Source organism: Globicephala melas, chromosome 3 (assembly GCF_963455315.2).
Source record: "Globicephala melas chromosome 3, mGloMel1.2, whole genome shotgun sequence".
Taxonomy (NCBI): Eukaryota; Metazoa; Chordata; class Mammalia; order Artiodactyla; family Delphinidae; genus Globicephala; species Globicephala melas.
The window spans coordinates 100,111,916-100,135,819 of NC_083316.1; the positions used below are offsets into that span (position 1 = coordinate 100,111,916).

At 38.8% G+C, this 23,904-nt stretch overlaps 1 protein-coding gene and 1 long non-coding RNA gene across 2 annotated transcripts; one reads left to right on the top strand and one right to left on the bottom strand.

Annotated features, from left to right (window-relative positions):
- Positions 1-1,768: 1,768 nt before the first annotated feature.
- Positions 1,769-19,489, top strand: LOC115860213 (uncharacterized). The gene is made up of 4 exons (XR_004042386.2): positions 1,769-1,957; positions 4,336-4,450; positions 17,048-17,163; positions 18,286-19,489. It is a non-coding gene; the product is annotated as an uncharacterized lncRNA (long non-coding RNA).
- Positions 11,719-19,566, bottom strand: LOX (lysyl oxidase). Its single transcript, XM_030869804.2, has 6 exons — positions 18,882-19,566; positions 18,421-18,529; positions 17,121-17,258; positions 15,729-15,885; positions 12,196-12,291; positions 11,719-11,838 (listed from the first exon to the last, which is right to left on the bottom strand). Exons 1-6 carry the CDS (start codon positions 19,501-19,503, stop codon positions 11,719-11,721), a joined length of 1,242 nt encoding a protein of 413 aa, XP_030725664.1. The 5' UTR covers positions 19,504-19,566.
- Between the last annotated feature and the right edge of the window lie 4,338 nt (positions 19,567-23,904).

A 23,904-nucleotide genomic window follows, 5' to 3' on the forward strand; every position in this document is an offset into this window, starting at 1 on the left:
ATATCTCATTCACTTTGCTGTACAGTATAAACTAACACAATATTGTAAAGCAACTGTACTCCAATAAAAATTTTTTAAAAAGAAGGAATAAGTAAAAAAAAAAAAGTTAAAAAAATTTTAAAATCACCTATTTTGAAAATTTGATAATGGATCTAGCAATGATCAATAATGGCTGCTAAAATGAGTAGGTGAAAATCTGATGGGGACTTCTATATTGGATGGATCAGACTGACAACACTGAACCCACTAGTCATTCTTAACATCACCAAAAGATAGATGGTAGAGACATCCTGGGCTTCATCATATGATGCAGTTATGAATAACACACCACCACGTATCATGTCTTCTTGCTCCCCCAAATCACCTAACCTACATCTGGTCAAGCCTCTAGATTTGACTTTTCATAGGAAATACAAGGAACAGAAGAATGTATTAAGTGACACCACCAGGACACAGTCTGGAAAATCTAGGATGTGGAAAATTCTATGAGACAGTAGGTATTCTATAAAAATACCTATTTTTTCACACACATTAAGAGCAAGATAAAGAATGATAAAAAGGAAATATATATATTTTAAGGAGACTAAAACACATAATAACCAAGCCAATGTGTGGTCCTTGTTTGCTCCTCAAGCAAACAAATCAACTTAAAAGGAAAAAAATTATGAGACAGTTGGTGAAATTTGAATGCTAACTAGATATCTGATGATATTAAGGAACTGTTACCTTAGTAATTACTGCAGGGAAATGAAAATTATTTACTGATGATAACCAACTTAAAGGATTTCAGTGGAACCAGGATGGAAGTATTGATTTTGAGTGAAAATCTAAAATACTCTGATAGGGCAAAGTCTAACTCTTAGATTTTTTTCTAAGTACATTCAAATGAGACCAATGTTTGAGGTTAAAGCACTGTTATTGGCCTCTTGTTGATCATTAAGAGAGGAACCCCTGTTGCTAAATTGTGAAATCTTGTACATGATGAGAGAGAAAAGGAGAATGTCATTTTTTTCCATGTCTCTAATACTCAAAAGTATTCCTTTTAGAAAATTGGGGAGAAGGGGGGCAGGAAATAAGGCTATGTGTGCCTAGCTCCTGATAAACCTTCTCAAACTCTGAAAGAGTAACAGAATAACTCCCTGCGGACGAAAAGGCAACTCTGGTCAGCCTAGGCCTTGGAGAATATCTTGGCTTTGTAGGTCACTTTCCAGAGAGCTAGTTGCCTAAATTAGTGAAGAAGTTGCACCATGTATGTTTTCCATCCCATTCCTCTGACCTCATCCTCATCTGCAAAGCAAATTTAACCCAGTTGCTGATGCTCTTGGACTCAGGTTCAGAAACGTCTGGGATGAGTTGTCATACCTGTGCACCACTCCTGCCTCACCCCAGCATCAATCCCATGTAAATTTTTCTATACTGTGGATTTAAAAGAATGGTGAAAACACTAAGATAATATTGGGAGAGGGATGGGTATAGCTGACTACTTATTACTCTCACCCAAGCCTCTCATTACAGCTGCAGTTCTTCCAGAACACTAATATTTTGCTGTGCTTTTCTCTGAGGTTTTCATTCCCCACTTTACCTGCTATTGAATTATACCTACTCTACAGGGACTGTAAATGTGTTAGAAGCATAATGCAACTAACAGAACTAAAGAAGACAACGTTCCCTCTCTAAGATACCCCTTCCAGATGGAGTCTCTCACTGATGATCAAAGACAAACAACAGGGTAGAGGGATAGTAGACGGGTCAGTGAGAATGGGTAGCATTTGGAGGATCAAAATCTTAAAAGAATGGCTCTTTTTCTTACTTGTTTTCCTTTTCCTCTTTGGATGGATTTTTTTTTCTTTTTTGCAACTTCAAGGTGACTGGTTGAATAAAAAGGAACTAGGATCTTCTCGCACGTGTAAAGATGAGCTTCCCTCCTGAAATGCCCTACTAAAGATGTCGTGAAATGGTGAGTGAGAGTGAACACGGTGTTCAGACTTGCCAATAGGGGAGGTGAATAATCTTGAAAGGGAGAGCAAGATGGCATTACTTCTTTCTGGGTGAATAGTCAGCCCTTAGATACAGAGAATATGGGGTTCTCTTAACAGAAATGAGGTGGGTGAGTATTTTGGAAGGAAACGTTATGAGTTGAATTTTATAGATATTGATTTTATGAGTCTTTTTGCTGGACATAAATTGAGTGATTTGCTGGCTCCCAGTAATCTTTTCATTGACAATACCCATCATAACTCACCCCCTTCCTCTGGAGTTACCATTGTCCATGCCCCACCTTCCCCTCATACCCACACATGAAGCCAAAAATGCAGTCACTTGCTTTGGATGGGAGTAGCCATCCTCTTCCTTGACTCTGTCTCCTTGACTTTGGTGATTTAATAGGGTAAAGAACTTGACTCAGTTGGACCTGTCATAGTATCCACAATGACTGGAACGGACATTGGCACATGACCCAGACTGAGCCTATGAAATGCCTTCCCTTAGAATTTTCACACTTGAGTAACAGGCTAATGCCATTTTCTTTCTGATCAACAAGCTATGTTGGTGTGTACCCAGGTCTGCAGGCAATAAGGTTTCCATCCTTATTGAGAAACTAAATTAAGAGAATGAAGTTGGCACACAAACAGAGAAAAGGTAGCAAGAATGTGGTCTTGATAGTATTTGATTTCCTGGTTCCATCTGCTCCTGAGGCAAACCCTAACTTGCCCCTCCTCTGTTTGGTTACATAAGCCTAAAAATTCCTCTTTGGAGTAATCAAGTTTAAAATATATTCCTGTTACCAGAAACCAAAGAGCCCTAAAACAAAAGTGAAGTGATCACAACTATCAGATTGTTTATATATCCATGAATCTTAGCCCCAGCATCAACCCAACTATAGATTGTTATAAGTTTTTTTCCTAAAACCATCTCACTGAAAAACTGTCGTTGTAATAATTGAAAATGGTTGATTCTCATGGTTTGCTGTATGACAATGGTATAATTCACTAGTTTGCAAATGACTGGTTGGCAATATTGGCTCCAAAATTTTCAGGCTCCAAATGTATGCATTAGTTCAGTAAAGATATGTGAATAAACATCCAGCATTATTGATTCATTTTTAAAAGGAGTTCTCTCTTAAAAGCTTCTATCATTGCATTTGTCCCTAGTCCCTATTATGTACAGTTGTGTCATGAACTCTGGCTTGACTTGGTATTTAAAGGAATTAGGAACTGGAAATACTGTATTTCTAACATCAGCAAAGACATGTTCTTGGTCATTGTATTGATGGTTCACCTTGTGGTTTGCGGCTGTTTTTTCTCTCTCCAAAGTTGGTGCCTATTATCAACAGTTTAAACAGCAAATTATTGCAAACTGTAAATACATGCATATGTCCTTCCAAGTCATTCATTAGCAGTTTTGTTTTTCCCTGCCCACTGTGAGAAGTACTAAGATTTAATTGAAATTTATTTAAGCTATGCTATTATGTATAACATAATAATTTCATTTATACAAAATGAACGAGCCATGAAGAAAATGACTGGTTCATCCTGAATGTTATAAACAATATGTAGGAGAGGAGAGATTTTAATTAGGGGTATATAAAGCTTTCAAGTTACCTAACAAATAAGAAAGATCTCTGTTTCCTTCTGAAAGAGAACATGATTTAGAAGCTGAAATAATCGTTTCCTTTGAAAGGACCCTATTTAACCATGCAGTTTTTTGGAAGCAAGGCAGGCAGTAAATTGGTGGGTTTCAGGTATTCCTATGTCCTATAGTGCAAATGCTACCTCAATCATACTTTAAGTAATTTGTAAATGATCTTATTTTTATGAATTGATAATTACTTAATATGTCATATTCCAGAGTTTTCCAAGAAGACAAAAAAGTTTAACAGGATAACAAGTGCTATTTAAAAAAAAAAAAGAAGACTTGTGGCAAAATAAATTTGAGAAACACTGGCTAACAAACTGGTTTCTTTCCTGCAGGGCTTCTCAGAATCTTTAACATGGTAATATGTATTGTGAATCGCCACCATAAAGATAACATTTCCCATAGTTATTTTACTGTGGGGTTCTTTTTGAGTAGAGTATTTGTGAAACTAGAATTCCTTAATACATGCTTTAAGTGATTTATTCAACCTATGTGTTAATTACCTACTAATATGTGGCAAGGATTAGAAATATTAATAAATGAGTAACTTAAGGCAGTCAAAGTTTCTGATAGAAGGGAAAACCTGCCTTTCCCTATCTTTGGTTAGTGAGCTAATAATAATGAACAGTGCCTGAAACAGTCAACACTGATGAGAGAAAGGTAAACATCTTTTACACTAATAACATATTTTGCCTTGAGCAGGTGAGGAAAGCAGGAAATTGGTGGTTTCCAGCGTCACTAATGTCCTGCTAATGTCAAATCTGAAAATTGCCAGACACAAGCCTACGTCTACTTTGCCTGCAAGAGCTCCTTAAAGGTGAATTGTTCGTGGGTTAATTTTTCAAATTGTCCTCCCAAAACACTTGCCCACAGTTTGGGGCCTGTTTGTCCTCTCAGGTTACCAGCTTCCAGGCTAATCTGGTACACGTTTAAATAAGGATTACTAAGATAGCAATATTTTTCTTCATATAAATAATTTGTATCTAGAGCTGGATGTGTCCCCTGGGTGTATATATGCTCTTGTATATTTCTAAGAAATGCTAATCAAAACAGAGAGTGGTTATTCTTACAATGCTTGCCCTGCATCCTTGGAAGTGGTCGGTAATGATGACAAACATTAGAATCTGTTCATGTATGATAGTTTCTTTTTAAAACGTCAGCTAGATTTTTATCCATCACAGACAAGTTTCAAGTCATGTGAGCTTGTTAAATAATTTGTTAATACAAAAGGCAATTAAGCAAAACCACCAACCATACACATGGCTTTAAGATCTTAATCTAAAGTGAAATTCATATCATTTATTTATATGTAATAATAAATGACCACTCTAGACACTTGAAATCATTTATTCAAGGCATTTTTACATAATCTTGCAATCATAGTGTAGGCATATAATAAAAGAATGTGAGAGTGTAAAGAAGAATATAAAGCCAGTGTCTGGGCATTTAAAATAAGAGCTCTTCAAAAAAGTTAAAAATGTTTTACAACTAGAATTCCTGAAAAATTTGGGAGAAACTAAAACTTCATTAAAAACATTACAATACCAAATCACATGTTACTCAGTTCATAACAAGCAGTTATATATTAAATGTTTATATCCTGTGAGCTAAGACAACACATTTTACATTCAAGTTGAGATAATTCAGCACCATTTTGGCTAGAAGGTTAAATGAAATGCTTTAAGTGTTCAAAAGTGGCCCAGGACTTTTGGTAGCTGGGAATGAAATATGGCTATTGATTGAATATATTGATTGTGAATATGAATTCTAAACATAAAAAATATAGAAAAGGGTAATTTTTATTTATCAGTTATACTGTTAACTATCAAAACAAGCTATTTTTAAAACAAAATATCTTCTGACCATAAATTCAATATTTTAACAAATTTGGTAAAAATAAATTCTTAGTACCATGATAATTTTAGTGAACTGCATTTCCTCTACAATCTAAGTATGGGGAACGTTTATGAGTGTGATTATCTCCTATGAGGTCAAGGAGAAAAAAAATTGTTCATTATTAAAAATAATGCCTAGTGAATAATTAGATGATAGCAATTGTGAATAAAGTCATTATGTAAAAATATAAAGATTTCCTGGAAATAGGCAAGTTATGTGTTTGTATGTTATGGTACTGTTGCGAGACTGAATCCTAGCCTCAAAGGTCAAGACATCTTTAATGCAGACTGTGGTCTGAATAATTATGAGGCCACTAATATGGCATGTGGAAGACTCACTAAGTTATCTTTCCATTTAGCCAACTTTTTCACAGTTCTTATTAGTTTAAAAACCAGTCTCTTTTCAGTACTCAACATTCTTTGTATCATTTCTACTTCCTATTTAAAAGATTTTTTATTTAGAGTTTGGTAAGACTGGATTATATTTTTTCTTTTATTAATGGATAAATTTTACCAGCTAATCATTATCTGTGAGTCTTGGTGGTTATTCAGAGAAGAGATTACTTGAGGTTCAAAAATATTGAGTGTTAAATCAATACTTGTGAGTTATGTGGGAGTGTTTAGGGGTGGGGAGGAATATTTATATAAGGAATAAGTGAGAATCTTTAGCCTCTTAATTGAAACTGTTTTTTTCTAAAATCAACGAAATAGTATGTGTTACATTTAAAAGGCAGACACTTCAGGGGTTGGAAACATAGTTTTAACTATTAGTAACACATACATGCATATATCTATTCATCTTTAACATTTTCTTTAATAAACTATGGTCATGAAAAACAATAGTGCTTAAAACAGAAATTCTTTTAGACATGTACTTATGATGTTAAAAATGAAATAAGCTGAACCTCATGGGTTATAATGACATTTCAAATACTTATTGAGGTTAGGGACAATCATTTTCATATCCCAATGCCTAGCATGTGAGTGCCTAGTGTATATTAGGCCTTTAAATGATGATGGATGTACAGATAGATGGAAGGCCCATGGAATGATAGTAAATACATCTTCTCATATGTATCCAAAGGCCATGATATTAGCTAGTTTTTAGTGTAGGGGTAAGAATCTTAATGAAATGACAGGTCTTAAATCTGTAGATGCCAGTCTGGCTCAGTATTAATACTGACAGTAGTTTTTGTTTTTTAAAAAGCAAGTATATTAAAATATCTCTATTAGAAAAGATTACAATTTAAAAGAATCATTCTACAGTCTTAAAACTAAAAGCAATTTAAGGCAAAGAGGTACATCAAAGAAGCTATCCCATAGCTCAGATACTAGCTCAGTGGAAGTTCTGGGTCTCTATCAAGCTGTCTGTATTGTCTCTTGGTAAGTGTGTACCCTGGCAGATGAGGATCATGTGGCCCACTCTATCTACCCTTGATTACTGTCCATCTCTAGCCCCTCTTGCCTTGCTAGGCACTCGTTGAGTGCAGAACGGTTACTTGTAGCTGGTGTTGACATTACAGCTCTATGACATATAATACAGGGATGCCAACTCACTTTTAAATTCTACCTAATGTGTGCTGGCACTGGAAATACCTTGCTTGAGATTTTAATACTGGTTAAGGGAGGAAAATTTCTGCTTAAGCACCACTAACTTAAACGTGTAATTTGATTTCTTTCTGTACCTTTTGAATCTCAGAAAAATAGAAATTCTCCAAATTCTGTTGTGGCACATGGTTTCACAGTTTAAAATAAAATCACAGCTGTCTCATGCAACACAGTCCTTGGTTTTGCAGAAAGTTGTTGTTTCTTTCCTTATTGACCAACATCTCAAGTATATAATGCTATGTGCTTTGCTAATTTGTATTATATTTCAGACACACACAAAAAAACATGTATGACTGATTCCTGGATGACCTAGGATAATGTTCTTGTATCCATATACATTGTCATTTATTCTGGATAATTTAAAATTTTTCAGTCTTATTCTTTTTAAAGCTGATCATTTAAAAAACGTAGAAAAGTTGAAAATCCTAAGGTGTTTTTCATTAATATTTCTAAGTATTTTAGAGACAGTTGTGGTTTGGGGTACTTGTTTGAATGATTTTCATGTAAGCAAGGAAATTTTTTTGGCTAATAGTTTAATATACTTAAATGCATACTATCTCTGGATGTATTACATCTATCACCAGAATGACTTCCCATTGACACAGTTGTCCTATGTATAGCAGTCCCCAGAACAGTAATTTTAAGAATGCCAATTAAAAGGTCTCTGCCTGTAGGAAAACTAAAGAATAGAGGGGAGCATCAACAAAGGTCAGACAGGAGTTGGGCAGCTCAATTACTTAATTAATTCCAAAACAAAAGCTGACTTAAGTCAGAATGAAATTTTACACTTGACAGAAAGAAAGGAGTTTATCTACTAATTTTAAAATGTAAACATAAATTTTATATAGGGTGTAACTATCTGAATACATATATTGCCATTTCTCTGCTATATAGTAATATTTCTTGACACCAATGGTAACGTGTTTGTTCCTTCCTCAGCACCAAATGTGTCCATATCTATTTAAACAGTAGGAGCCTCATTTCTAAAGTAATCTATTCTAGGACATATATAAGCCAGTTATTATTATGGTTCACTAAAGTTTCAGAACTTTAGAAAATTCTCAGTTTAAAATAATTTTGACTCATTCATTGAAATATTTTTTTTCGTTTTGCACTATAATTTCAGAAGGAGCATAAGAAATTTGGATTTCTTTGAAAGAGCCAAGTGTGCAATTACAGACTTGAAACACTGCGTTAATTCACAAAGTAATGTGAATGATAATATTAAAAATTTCCAAAATAATGCCGATTTAAATGTTCAAAATCCAGTTATGTGCTTTGTTACAAAACAGTCCAAACAAAAATTCCTTTGTTGTTTTCTGTTCTCTCTTTCAAAATACATGAATCCTACTGAAGTTAATCTATTTTTTCCCACTTCAGAACACCAGGTACTGATTTATCCATTGGAAGTTTTGGCTTGCTTTCTAATACCTAGATTAAGAAAACAAAATAAGACAAGTTATTAACCTGATAATACTCTGAATGAGTATAGTAGACAAGTTTAAAGTCACCTTTTTAAAATATGTGTCTGTGTATACAGATAGATGGATAGATAGATAGCAATTTCCCTCAACCAAAGGGATAGTCACCTTCTGAAATTATCCATTAATACATTATTTTAATACTGATTTGAAGAAAGTGACTATGTCAGTAGCAGAAAGTGTATGCCTGATACCTACAAACTTGATCTTTAGAGTTAAAAGAAACATCCTCTGAAACAATCAAGGCTAAAGCAGGATTTATAGGAACAGCAGCCCTGGCCCGGTGAGTTCACTCCTTGCAGCAAGTGTGGCATGTCCACTAAGAAGCAGGTTCATGACCTCTGCACTGTCCTGCATTAGTCCTTTCCCAGCATGGTTCTGGATGTAGAATGTTACATTAACAGGCCGAGACTGGGTCAAAGCCAATAAACCTAATATTGTATTTATACTGTGATCATAGATCCCCACATAAATGAAATAAGAATCACTTAGTCCAAATCATAAACCATCAGTTTCCAAATAGTCATTTCTATGAAAAAAGAACTTAATCACGGTATCTTAGAATTGAACTGGGCCACAGAGTTACCTGGTTCATACGTTGGGTTTACAGTGAGGAAGATGAGGGAGATAGGACACATCAAAGGCAGACACTTTCTTACTGGGTGGTTTTTACACACCAATAGAATGCTCTCAAATATTTGATTAGCATGAAAAACAATCGGTGAACTAAGAGGTGATGTGTCTTTAAGAGTTAAAAAAAAGTACAATAACGTTACCAACGGAATCACATGCACTTGCTTACAGAGCCATGGACTGACCACATGGCTTTAGGCAAGATACACACCTTGCTCAAGAAACTTCAAAGACTCCCCGTGGCCACCAGGATGAAGTTCAAACATTTTAGCTTGCTCTTCAGTGCTCGCTTTGATCTGGTCCCAAATTTTCCATTCTTTTTGCCCATGAAACTTATGCCTTAGCCAGACTAGAAGACTTGCTTTTCCAAACATGCCCTGCAATTTCTTCTTGCCATGCAGTTGCAGGTGATGTTGACTCCTCCCAGCATGCCCTTCCTTAACTCTCTCCAGTGCAGTCCTCCTCAGCCCTCAAGGCCCAATTCAAATGCTGTCCTAAAGCCACTCCTGAATCTCAGCCAGAGAAAATTTCGCCTTCCTCTGAACTCTGATCCCTACCAAGGGAGGCGAAAGTGAAAGTCAAAATATAAGAGGTGAGCATCATTCTAAAGGTGAGGGTTTCTTTCGCAAGTCAAGGTTTCTGTACTTCTCCCATTATTTTCCACTCGTAGAGAAGTATGAGCTCGTTATCTTATTACAAATCACTACCTATGGGTCCTTTCATTTTTTCATATTTTCATCTGATCAATATTGCTCATTAAAATTTTACATCAACCACTCTTGCAATTTATAGTCAGTGACAAGTGGCTAAAAAAAGAGAAAGAAACTATGCTGGAACAAAATAACAAGTTTTATTTGTTCTAAATATCTAGCAATACCCAATTCAATGGATTCTACTGATGACAAGCAAGACACCTTCTATACAACAACAGAATCACCTCACCAGACCTTTTCCTCATGGGAGGGCAGCAGTTGTACCTGAGAGTCACTTAGCTTATTGTAGCAGAGATCATCCTGTTTTGACTACATTTTATTTTACCCCTCATCATGGAATTTTCATATTGTATCAAAAATGAAAGTGCCAATGAATACATAATGAGTGAATAAATTAAGGAATTATAAAAATTAAGGGAAATTAATCCACTTATTTTAAATTATTTTACTTTAAGTTCCTCCTCTTCTGGGGATTTTCAGTTATACGGTGATCAGCTCCACACAATATGGGCCATAAACAGCCAGGTTTTCTGTATTTTGGGCATGTTCAGAAGAATATACTTGATAATCTTCTTTCAGTGCTACCTACACCTTTGCTGTCATAGACTACATCTGTCTCTAATGCTATGATGACACTTAAAAAGCACAGGCTTTGCTTCTCTATGGAAATAAGGAAAAGGCTCCCCTCCAAGATGAATGTAGCCCAATGCACTTTAAGCTCCACCTTCCTCCTGGCTAGGATCCCCAGTAGTGGGCAAAATATGCACAACCAGATAGGTTTATCTGTACTTTGGAAAGCCCACCAACTACAGGTTCATCTGCAGCAACCACTTGGTTTGTGTAGCAGGGAGAAATTTCTATAAATTTTAAGTTTCTAGGGTAGCTCTGTTAGACACCTTTCTGCATGATCCATAGGCACTCACTGGTGCCTCTCACATCACAGCAAAGCTGACATGTGTTCAGTATCACTCTAATGGTGTTCTTGTGTTGGGAAGGTATCACTCACAGGTGGCATATGTAGTTAGAATCTATAACCCAGCATCACTAGAGCAGGCAGTGCTTAAGGGGTCAAGGTGGGACAGAGAGACAAGAACGCAAAACTACCCTTTAATTACTCTCATCAAAGCACCACACCTGTAATATTTACATGCTGGGATTCCTTCTAAGATTTCATTCAAGGAAGGGTTTCAGGACTAGGAAAATTATGAAGGCACCTCCATACAAGCCTCCTTTTGCAGGGTATTTCCCTATTACTTGTGTTTGTAGAACTCAAATATGTGAAATCTTGATTTCTACAGAACAGGTGGTCTGACCTCTTCAGCTGCATGCTTTAAGACAGTCACTTTCAAAGTGTACTTTGAAGAACTCTAGGAATTTCTTCAGGGCTCCTTCATGGACTATGGGGAAGAGGCGGGAAACCGAACTCTCTGGGCTCCCACAAGGTTATCCACACTGCATATTGCATATTTTACAGACTCAGCTGCCATAGACTTTGAGGGTAAACAATGTGCTCTGTGTCTTGTCTTAAAAGCTAAGTTTCAGGGTGATAAAAACCTGAGTACATCCCCTTCTCCATTCTCTAGCATTATCAAAAAAAGATCAGCTCTAATTATGTTATAGTACAGAAGCTACCGTTTTCTACCTTTGGTCTATTTTACAAGGAAGCTGCAGTAGTAGTGAAAACAAATGTGTATAATGCCTATCAATGAATTAAAACTCATTGTCAGGAGAATTACTTAGCTAGGCAAATAGGACTCACGGTGAAATTGTGCAGCCCGAGGCATATGCATGATGTCCTGTGTAGCGAATTTCACAGCGGACGACATTGTTGGTATAGTCTGACTCAGGCACCAGGTAGCTGGGGTTCACGCTGACCTAGGCAACATAAACATCATCTGTGTTTCAGATTTTATTAGCAGTGTTTACTGGTTAATTTCTTCCTATTTTCACAGGGCTAGAACAGAGGCAATGTGCTCCAACTAAATCAAGCAGGGAGGGGGTGTAAGTTAGGCACATGGTTCAACTCTGGAGAAGTTATCGAAAGAGGCTGTATATTTTTCCCTAAGTTCTTTCAAATAAGAATTTTTAAAATATATCTAGGTTGGTTTAGAAGTACTTCTGGAAGATGTATAATTGCTTGAAGGACCGTGATTATTTAACATTGGAATCCAGAGAAGAGGCCCATGAGTTGCAACTGAAGTAAATTATGGGTACATATTCAAAGTTCTCTACCTTTAGAATATAGTTTCCAGGTTTTACATCTGTAATATCAATCCACTGGCAGTCTATGTCTGCATTATAGGTATCATAGCAGCCAGGACTCAGCCCCTGCAACAAATAAAATTCAAAAATTAAAAAGATGGTATATGGCTAGAATGTGCTAAAGAATATGCTTATTATTTGCAAATTAAATTTTAAGTTAGTACTTACAAGAGTTTGACATAAAACTATACTTATATTGCATCTCCTTTGAGAAGTATATATTACTCAGCCTTATAGCACCTCCAGCTAAAAAAAATACAGGACTAATATAAGTAGTAGTACATCTCGCTTCTTAAAATTGTCATAAATCACTAGTGATAAATACAATCTTAAGTGACAAAATAGGCCTCTACCAAAATTCTTGAATATTACCAGTTCAGGAATAAAGGCCATGTAATAATCAACTTGACTCAAATGTCTTGTCATCAGTGGAACTCTCCAATTTCTCTTCTTGGAAATTACCTTCCTATACTCTGAATATCCAAGATACTCTGTGTATAGATTTTATGGTATTTATCCTTCTCTCCTCTATATTAAAGTCATACTATATAAGAATATATCTAATTAGAGATTGTAAGCTCCCCAAGGGCAGAGTCATATTGCATTTTTGGATAGTTAACACTTATGAACTATGTATTATATGCCAGGATCAATTAAACATGTTAAATATATAAATTTAATTCTCACAACTACATGAGGCAGGAGGTAGTATTAACCCATTTTACAAATAAAGAAACTGAGGCACTATAAGGTCAAACAGCTCACACAAGAATATACAGCTAGTTAATGGCTGAGCTGGTTTTGAGTTTAGGCATTTGGGGTCCAGGGCCCTGATTGTAACCACCACACTATGTTCTTTTTCACATCATCACTGAATATTTTGTTGTATTAAAGGGATGATTGCTACATCAACTCTACTTGCAAAGATAGTCACTTCAATAAGTAAATGAGTGCCTTCTACAGGCTGAGAAGAGAAAAACACCACTAAGATATGGTCCTTGCTCTCCAGAAAGTTATAGCCTGGTGAAATTTGCTCAAATTGGAGTCCATAGGTATATTCTTGATTCCACTAGTTCTTCATCAGACGTTTTAACTGTTGTATTTGCATTCTAATACTAATCAAAATGAATTAAAAAGTATAGGCTAGAATCATTTAAACTCAATACCACGATTTAATTTCAGCAACCAAAATTGTTTGGTGCTTAAGATCACCTTGGTCACCAGAGAGATGGCAGAATCATCTAAAGCGTGTTCTACTAGTGCTGGTTTGCCTGTGGTTTGATTTGGGAAGAATGGGGGAGAACTGTGCTCTCATACAGCACACAGTAGTACAGATAGGCCAAACTCAAAAAGTACCTGTGCCACAGCAGTGAGAACCATTTTCCCACTTTGGTCCATACCAACTTGTGCTCATTCGTTAACCTTATGTTGAGTAGTCAATATATTATGAAGAATTTTCTGTTTCTGATTTCCAGCACATAATTCTGATTCTGGCACATAATATATATTCAGTAAGTGTTAGCTATTATTGTTGCTACTACTACTACTACTACTACTACTACTACTACTACTACTACTACTACTACTACTACTACTACTACTACCACCACCACCACCACCACCTTCATGGCACTGTAAGGGATTCACTGGATTAGATACCCATTTAAGACTGGTTTAAATAATGCTACAATGCTTATCTTACCTTTAAGTGAACAAAAGAACTTTAAAGAATGCTGAAATTGCCACTCTACCTTACTCAAGTGGCAGAATTTAAGTATAAGCTTTGATTATTTGAACTGGCAAACAAAAAAGGAGTCTTTCAGGGCAGTAAGCAAACAGGCATTTCCTGTATTCACACTTTAAAAACTTTTAAAAAAATGTAGAACCTTAGCCAAGCCTATATAGATTAACTATTTGGTTTTAGCAAAACATAACTGTTTGTTACATAAATTAATGAGGTTAATGTAACTTTCTAGTTTCGTATATATTTAATATGTAAATTTGTTATCTAAGAACTTATATGAAAATATAAATATAAAGAAGTCCTATCTAGTATTACTTTTGGATACATTTAAAAACTTTATAATACAACTAATCTAAGTCAATACTGGGACTTTGTGAGAATTTTTTTTTCCCTTTAAATGAAGCCCATGATCAAGAAACACCAGTCTAGTGAAAAACACAAATACATTAGTCATTTGTAGTGTAAGACCTAGTGAATAATGGTTAAATAGAACACAAACGGAGGATAATTAACAAGAAAGCTACCTAGCTGATTCACTTCATTATAAACAGAAACGAACACACCATTGTAAAGCAATTATACTCCAATAAAGATATTAAAAAAAAAAGGAAGCTACCACATAAAAAGAAGTAGGGTCACCCCCCACGGAACTGGGGGACTCACATGCTATAAATACCTATAGTCTTGATTCAAATATTTCAGCAGTGAGCTGTCCAGAGTGCCTCTTTTTCTAAAGGAAGAAAATAAACTCCAGGTCCACTGCACAGGTGGGTGCTGTGGGACTTAGAGATCACTGAGTGAAAAGGGGACCTCTATATACACATATGTGTAATGTGTGGGTAGGTTACATCTCTTTTGCTTAAAGAGTAAGTCCTGCCCCAGGGCGAGAGGAATTGAACCCTTACCCCTCCAATTGCTATGATGTTCTAAGCTGAGGGAAAGAAGCAACGATAACATTTAGGTCACCAGAAAGCTTCCTGCCACAGCCCTGGAATTTGCTTCCCAAGATGCCAGCTGCTGATCCTTTTGTGCCCTGAGTTATGTACATTCACTACTTCCTGCCAAGATTTCCGCTGGAGTAAAATTATAATGTCCTTTTACAAATTAGGGTTTCTTATGGAAATACTGGCACAGCTTTTAAATGACACACATTTTCCCATTATAAGACATACAAACTGCTTAGGACAGCACTCTTTTTAAAAATCCATCCAAAGGACATCTGACATCAATTATACTGTAGGTTTAAATATATATGCATGGAGAAAGAAACTGTGTCCTCTGCTCTTCTTCATATGATTAAAAGAGACATTTTTAAAAGTACTTTTTAAGAAACTTATTTTCTGGCCTTTTGCTAATCCCAATCACCATTCGATTTTTAGTTTAATAGGTAGAGGGAGGAATAGTTTTGCAGGTGACAAAACAGATATCTTTTCTACAATTGCTTACCAATCAAGTTAAAGAATACAGAATGAGTGCAGAAACTGGAAACCATTAGGATTTTTTCAGATAATAAACTACTGCTTTTCACTGTAGAACATAACAGGTAGGCACATTGACTTTCTGTGATGATGAAATACTTTAAAAGTAATTTGGATCATCAAGCCATCCCTTTCCTTTTCCCAATAATTTACCATATGGACTAGATGACCCCCTAAATAAAATAGTTTTTTCTTTTAAAAAGACAGCCTGCAGGAAAGAAAATAGAAGACTGTTTTCTCTCTGAAGCCTGTGGGTTCTTGATTCCAGGTTGCCACCCTACCTGTGTGTGTGCAGTACATGCAAACCGCCTATGGTAGCCGTAGTCACAGGATGTGTCCTCAAGACAGAAACTTGCTTTGTGGCCTTCAGCCACTCTCCTCTGGGTGCTGGCATCAAGCAGGTCATAGTGGCTGAATTCATCCATGCTGTGGTAATGTCTAATGTCCCACACAACACAGAGACAGTGGTCAGTAACATACAGAGAAAGCAACGAGGATTCTAGATGACATCCCCACTGCTTCCTGCACTTGTTTTCACATCAAAATTGAGATCAAGTTGATCTTCTTAAAGGTAGATTCATGCTAGATTTTTTTTCCAGGACAAAAATCTATCAAAATTATAAGGCTTTAACTTTGCTACTAGGAAAAAAAGACCTACTTTGAGTATGTTGCTTTTCTATTTCACTCTGTTTTATATTTGAATATTAAATAGAGACAGTAAATTATCTTTGTTTAAGTGAAACTTGCCATATGTTATCTAGTATATCTCCTTTGGCTGCCACTACCGATGCTTCATTCCAAAATAGAAGAGCACTTGTCTCTTGGGAGGTTTCTGTGAAATTTTAAAAAAATGTGTTCTCACACATTTAAAATCCTTACTAAAATGCAAAGGAGAAATAAAGGCATGTTTTATCCACCATTATTATTTAACTAGTATAAACTTTTATTTAGAAATAATTCTATTTTATCAGCAAATTAGGTGCTCACATCTATTTTCCTCCTTTCATTAAAGTGAAGGTGCTGAGCTGTTCATCTTCTCACATAAGGAAAGAACAAGAAGAAATGGCTTGAACTATAGAAAGTTTAAGGGCACAAAACAGGATTTCCTGGCAGTAAACACCTAGGCAAGTTACCAAGTCAAACTATAGAATTACCTTATGTGAAAATATTTAAATTTAGGATAAAACAAGCAACTACCTTTTGCTTGGGTTTGATACAGGCCTTTTAAAAGATTGAGGTAGGCCCTTCTCAGTTCATGGAGTAAGTCATCTACATCTTTCTTTGAGAACAGTATCTGAATCCTTTTCATAATGTGTGATCTTTATTAAATGCTATGAAATGCTAACTAATTGTAGATGATCTTGACTGTAATAGGCTTTTTTAGAACTCTTACCTGTAGTATACTGGGATAAAATTCTAGTGAAGCTAATTGCTGTATCCTATCAACAGTTTTAATAAGCTGGGCTTAGAGTTTCCAGTTTAAAAGATAACAGGATATAGTAGTTGATGTATTATTTTAAAGATACATTTCCTTGATTATGTCAAATCACACAGAGAAATTCTAAATGTAAATAACAGCAATTTTCTCTCTTTGTGTAAGAATTTGTCATATCAAGAATCACCTGTAAAATGAAAAAGCAACTCAAAAGTACCCAAGAGGCCTGTCCACTTACTGGTGACAACTGTGCCATTCCCAGGAATATCTCGGTCGGCTTGGTAAGAAATCTGATGTCCCTTGGTTTTTCACTCTTTGGGGAAATCTTAGCAGCACCCTGTGATCATAATCTCTGACATCTGCCCTGTATGCTGAGCTGTGATTTTGAAAAAAGAAACATTATTATTTTCACAGAATATTAACTAAAGACAAAATTATAAGCAAAACCTTTCCATTTTATAATGGTCACTACCCTCTTCCCCCAACTAGGCTATCAGTTCCAAGAGACCAGGGCATCTTGCATACATTTTTTTCTTAAACAGTTAACTAAGATGTAAAGTGGGGAAGTAACTCTAATAAAAGAGTATTCCCAGATTAGATAAATAATTTAGTAACTATCTTTAAAACAACGGCATTACTGTAGTAATATAGGGAGTGCAATGGTGTGTGGTGCAAGACTCTAGAATGAAGATGATGAGCTTGGATTTCTTCTTTTAGCTGGACAGTTATAAAGGAAGTGGAAGAAATTTACAAAATAAATTTTTTCTTATTTATTTTGTGTGAATATATATATTTAAAAACTATTGATGACCTTATTTTACATTAAAAAAATTTTTTATGCATCTTATCAAATCATCTTTTGCTCCCTCTGCTGGTTTCCCAGCAGCAAACTCAGGGAATTCCATTCCCCAAATTGCTAAGATTTTATTTTAGGACTAATGCAAAAACAAAGCTCTTGCTCATGCTCTTATTCTGGCTGAAGTAATACCAAAATAACTAAGTTAATTGTGGCTTCAAATAAAAGAAGAAAACTATGACACCCAATAAGGGGTGCCGTACTGGCAAAGTGGCTCCCAAACTTTTAAAGGGGTATTAACAAGCTCTTCCATTACAGTATTTTTTCCACGTTATAGTTTAATAAAACCTTATTGGAAACACTTGGCTCCAGAGTTTAAGGATCTTGGAAAAAGAATAGGAGACACACACACACACACACACACACTCCCTCTCTCTCTCTCTCTCTCTCTCTCTCTCTCTCTCTCCCCCTCTCTCTCCCTCCCTCTCTCTCTCTCTCTCTCTCTCTCTCTCTCTCCAGGATAGGGTTTGTTTCATCTCCCTGACTTGTGCCACAGTTTGAAAGTCAGAACCCACAGAAATCTTCAAAATTTTAACTCTCCATCCAGGTCAGCATGCCCAGGAGAACACGTTCCACTTCCCAACTCCTCTCTGCACGGAACAAGAGTGGTCAGAACCAGGCACTTGGGCAGCACCCCCGGAACCAAGACGGAGGAGCTGGGCCGAGGAGATACAGCTGGTACCTGGCCAAGCAGTTTTCCTCCGCAGCGCATCTCAGGTTGTACATGGCCGTCTTCTGCACGTACGTGGACGCCTGGATGTAGTAGGGGTCGGGCACCAGGTCCGGAAGACCTAAACGTCAGCCAGGCGATAGGCAAACCAGTGAGACAACTCCGCGGCCCTCACCCTGGCTCCGGGTCCCTCCATGTCCCTTACTCCTCACCCTTCACCCAGCCGGACTGCGGTTGTAGGGCTGCGGCTAGCAGAAGAATGGGGACGCCGAGGGCTGCAAAGCAATGTGGAAAGAAAGCAGGAGGGGCCAGGCGCGCGGTTTGCAGCAGATTCCAGGGCTGCCTCTGCAGGAGCAGGGGGAGGGATGGGATCTGCATGGACTGAGGCCTGCCGCGCCCAGGCAGCCACGTCGGGGAGCCACAGAGTTGGGGAAAGGGTGCGCGGGTGTTTCCGGCGACTTGGGGGGGCTTACCATACTGGAAGTAGCCGGTGCCATATCCGGGCCGGTACCTGCTCCCAGGCCTGGGCCTTTCGTATGTGTCGTAGTAGTTGTAATAGGGGTTGTCGTCGGTGTACTTGTAGGGGTTGTACGGGTCGTCGCCCACCATGCCGTCCACGTCCACGCGGTTGGGCGGCCGCAGGTTACTGAGCGCTGGGAGCTCTCCTGGCGCCGTCTGGTTACCGGTGCGCGGGGCCCCAGACATTGAGTAGCCAGCTTGGAACCAGTGGCGGGCGGCGGGCCTGGGGCGGCCAGCTGCGGCTCCAGACGAGCCGGCCGTCCGCGCCCGCGCCGCCACCGTGCGGTTGTTGCGGAGCAGCAAGATTGGCGTGCGCAGCTGCGGGGCGGTGGCGTTGGCGGCGCCCGGGGCGGTGGCGCCCGGGTCTCGCCGGCGCTGTGGCTGGTACTGCGAGCCCAGGCTCAGCAAGCTGAACACCTGCCCGTTGTTCTCCCATTGGATCTTCTGGCGCCAGGCGCCCGGAGCCGCCGGCTGCTCGCGAGGCGGCTGCTGGTGGCCGGCGGCCGGCGGGGCGCAGCGCACGAGTGCGCAGAGCTGCAGCGGCCCGAGCAGGAGTGCGGTCCAGGCGTAGCGCATCGCTCCCTTTGCTGGATTGTCCCCGCTCCGGGAGGACGTAGCTCGGAGAAAAAAAAAAAAAGAAAGACGGGGCTCAAATCACGAGAGGGAGGGAGAAATCTTCAACTAGGGAGGCGGACTGGGCTCGCGTCTATCTCAGTCCCCACCAAGCAGTGCCAAGGATGGGCTGCAGACCCTCTCCAGTAAAGGCGGCTGCTGGGACGTGGCACTCGCCTCTCTCCTCTTTCTCAGTCCTTCTGGAAGGCGACGGGGAGCGGCGTGGCGGCCCCGGCGAACGGGCAGTGTCTGGAGTGAAGGAAGGAGGAGAGATTTTAAACTTTCTGGCACATTTGCAAAGTTACACAAGCCGTTCTGGCCCGGCCGCCCCTCCGCTATTTGTTCACGTAATGTGATTGGAAACGTGCAAGGCGGACAGCTCCTCGCCTCTGCCCCTCCCTCCCCTCCCCGTCTTGTCCTCCTCCCCCCAGACACGTTGCACAGGGAGCGTTAAGGGGAAAGAACAAAACGGAACACACATCCTGAGACACACTCTTAATCTGGGGCGAACATGCAGGAATTTCAAAAGACTCAGACAGGCAAAGCCAGCCAGGCCATGGGGCGACGCCAAAATATGCACGAAGAAAAATGCTATTAGGTCACCAGCCCTGCAGAGGCGGGAAGTCGGGAGGTGGGGAGGGTGCTGGGGGCGAGAGTCGGGGATGGGGGGAGGGGGGAGGGGGAAAGTGGGCGGAGGAACGATTGTGACTAACTTATCCATAAGGAGTTAACCAGACAAATTTCCACACTCCTCGCTTTTATGGGAAGCGCCTTCAGCAAATAAACCCCAAGATATCAAATTTTGTTTTTCTGTGTGTAGGTAATATGAGAAATGGGTTACAAATTTATTTCCTCCAGTGAATATTTTAATAACCAAAAGTAAAATTTTACAGGGAACAAAGCCAGCTAACGCTGAAGTGATGAATAAACCTGTCTCTTTCAAAATGCAGGCCTGAATTGTACTTTAAGTGGAAGTGAAGAACCATCTTTCATTTCCACAGTGTCTCTCAGGAAGTTTCAGTAAAGGGGGCTAGAGCAAGTCTGCCTTAGCACTCAGAAGGCAGTTTCAAATATGCATTTCATCTGATTTTTTTCTCTTTATATGTTTAATAAGGAGGTTTGACTTTGGATTAAAAAAAAAACTTAAATAACCATTTGTTAAATGTTGAAAAGTCAGTAAAGAATCCTTTGGTGTTTGATTGATCTTCCAAGCTAAACAAAGAGGTTGAGGAATAAACAGCCTTGGGTTTCAGATTTTGGTAAAGAGAAGGGAATGGGAGTGGCCAGAGGAGAATGTGTAGGAGGCTGTGGGTAGGAGATAGGTAATGCTGACTAGAAAGGGATGCTTAATGGACGAGTTGTTCACATGCCACTCAGGGTTTGGGCAGTGCTGGAAGCATTTCAAAGAAAAATATTTAACGGCTTAATTTAAAACTACAGTCAGAACCAGGTTTTATTAACCTTTTAATTAGACTCATCATTGATTGGGCCATTGTCTAGATACACTTCAATATTCACCTATCACTGTTGGTCTCTGTCTCTTGATGATTAACCACCACATTTGGATTGTGTCGTGGACCTCTGCTGATTTGACTGCCCAACACACATTTCACTTGTTTTCTGGTCAGAACAACTGTATCTTCCTTTTGGAAACTTCCCCTACCCAGTTGCATGGTGGGACTGACTGAGCATTCGTGAGACTTCCCCCACTTCAAACGGTGGTCATTAGACTCAAGCATGGCTAATCAAACCATCTCCCTAGAGTTCAAATCTTGAGCAGAAGTACACAAAGGTCAGAAATGTTGGAGCCCGCTCTTCCCGCTAGTAAAGAAAGTTTCTGTGAGTTGTTGCTACACAGATTCCCCTTACGGTGTCTTAGGCCAGTACCTTCAAAGACCTGGTTCTTCAGCTTTTCCTTCCATTTTTCCACTGCATTCCTTTGTGGCTTAATGTGGTCAGAGTCCATTTCTGTTGTTTACCACTCAAGAACCCTAATTGACACTAAGGTGAGGGTTGGCTTGTTCTCTCACGTAATCAGATCTCATGATTCTGAATCCAAGGTGATGCGTTTGGCTTTTACTGAGTCAATTAAGATTTGCTCTGCTGTGTCCACACACCATCCTTGATCACAAATGGGTGTCAGGTGGAAGCTTGCCTATGGATTGCCAGATCTCTTACTTAAATATTGAAGATAAAAATTCAAGTGCAAATCCCATGGATGATGGCAGGTCAGCAGTGCTATCCCTCTGTATGAAGTTCAGAGACATCTCTAGCTATCATGTTATAGACTTGCAGCAGAACTTAAACTACTCAATTCCCCAAACGCACTAAGAGACGGAGTAAAAAGAAGAAGCAGGTGTATATAATTTGGATGGACGGGCCAAATTATAGGAGAATCAGGAAGGGAGAGAGTATAATTATCTCTCATCAGAAAAATGTTCTATATTCACCCATGAAGAGCTTGTTCGCCAGGAAAGAGAAGCCCACAACTGCTAGGGCTTGACCACACGTTGCTGAGGGAAGACCTCTGCTATGGAGTTCAGACTGTCAGAGTGGCAAACCCGAGTGTCCCTTAATGGGAGGGTAGAAAATTTTTCCTGGATCTTGGATAAAATACTCTTGCTTCCAATCCTGGTGTTTACATAAAAAAGCTGTGTATCTTTGGACAGCTGACTTACTTTCCCTGGCTCTTAGTTTTATGTAGGATTCAAGGATTAACTCAAATCCTTTCTAAAGTATTTTCCCTGTTTTAAAATCACTGATTTTTGTGAATAGCCAAGTAACTTCAGTTACTTTCAATTCATTCACTATAACGTTTCATTATGATTATTAATATTTAATTGAATAACTCCTTTAGTTGGACTTTAAAGCTTTGGATGTATTTTATGTGTGAGAGTGTGAAGACTGCCATTTTCCCTTTTTAAATATTTCCCTTCAGAAATTCAGTGTACATTTGTTTTACAAATATTTCTTGAATACAGTTATACTGTGAAGTGTAGTATACCGTAATGGTGATTTGCCCACCTGGGCAGTCAATGAATGTCAGTTGATTAACTCATCAAAATTTATGGCTGAATGAAGTTCACCATTTTTTTTCAAATTTGCTCCAACAGACTTAAAAATTTCTTGTCAGAATAAAATAACTAGAATAGTAATGTGTGCACTATTTATTTTCCTTTAAACACACAACACTACTTTGGGGGGAAAACACATTACCCTTTGTTATACTTCCTCATGAGATGGTTAGTTGCTTTTCTTTCTCTTCCCCTTTCTCTAAATTCTCTCTGCCTTATGATTCAGCCAACTGAAAACAAACATGTGGCTAGCACATTGGGGACAATTGAAAGTGTTTGCAAACCCTGTGAGAGACAGTCTAGCCACACATTGTGCCTTCTGTTCAATGACAAAGCTATTATTCACAAAATTGGAGAAACTACAGTTCCTTCTACTCAACACTGAAATAATCATGAATCATGACAATAATAACTGCAGCTACATCAAGATACCTTTGCTTTTAGCTTTAGTAAGATCCATAGCTGATTCCACTTTGACTCTGAGATCTTCTTTTGTGGACAATTCTACAGTATATAGCATAAGAGGAAAAGAGATGGAATTATGCTATTTTTTTCAAGGTTCTAGAATATCGATATCAATCAAGAATTTAAACTGCAGTGTCTGTCACATTGATTAAGAAGTGAAAGTTGTTGGGACTTCCCTGGTGGTGCAGTGGTTAAGAATCCACCTGCCAATGCATAGGACACAGGTTCAAGCCCTGGTCCAGGAAGATCCTACATGCCGTGAAGCAACTAAGCCCATGCGCCACCACTGAGCCTGCACGCTAGAGCCCGTGAGCCACAACTACTGAGCCCGCATGCCACAACTACTGAAGCCCGCGTGCCTAGACCCCGTGCTCCACAACAAGAGAAGTCACCGCAATGAGAAGTCCACACACCGCAACGAAGAGTAGCCCCGCTCACTGCAACTAGAGAAATCCCACGCGCAGCAACAAAGACCCAACGCAGCCAAGAATAAATAAATAATTTTTTTTACATCTTTATTGGAGTATAATTGCTTTACAATGGTGTGTTAGTTTCTGCTTTATAACAAAGTGAATCAGTTATACATATACATATGTTCCCATATCTCTTCCCTCTTGCGTCTCCCTCCCTCCCACCCTCCCTATCCCACCCCTCTAGGTGGTCACAAAGCACCGAGCTGATCTCCCTGTGCTATGCGGCTGCTTCCCACTAGCTATCTGTTTTACATTTGGTAGTGTATATATGTCCATGCCACTCTCTCACTTTGTCACAGCTTACCATTCCGCCTCCCCACATCCTCAAGTCCATTCTCTAGTAGGTCTGTGTC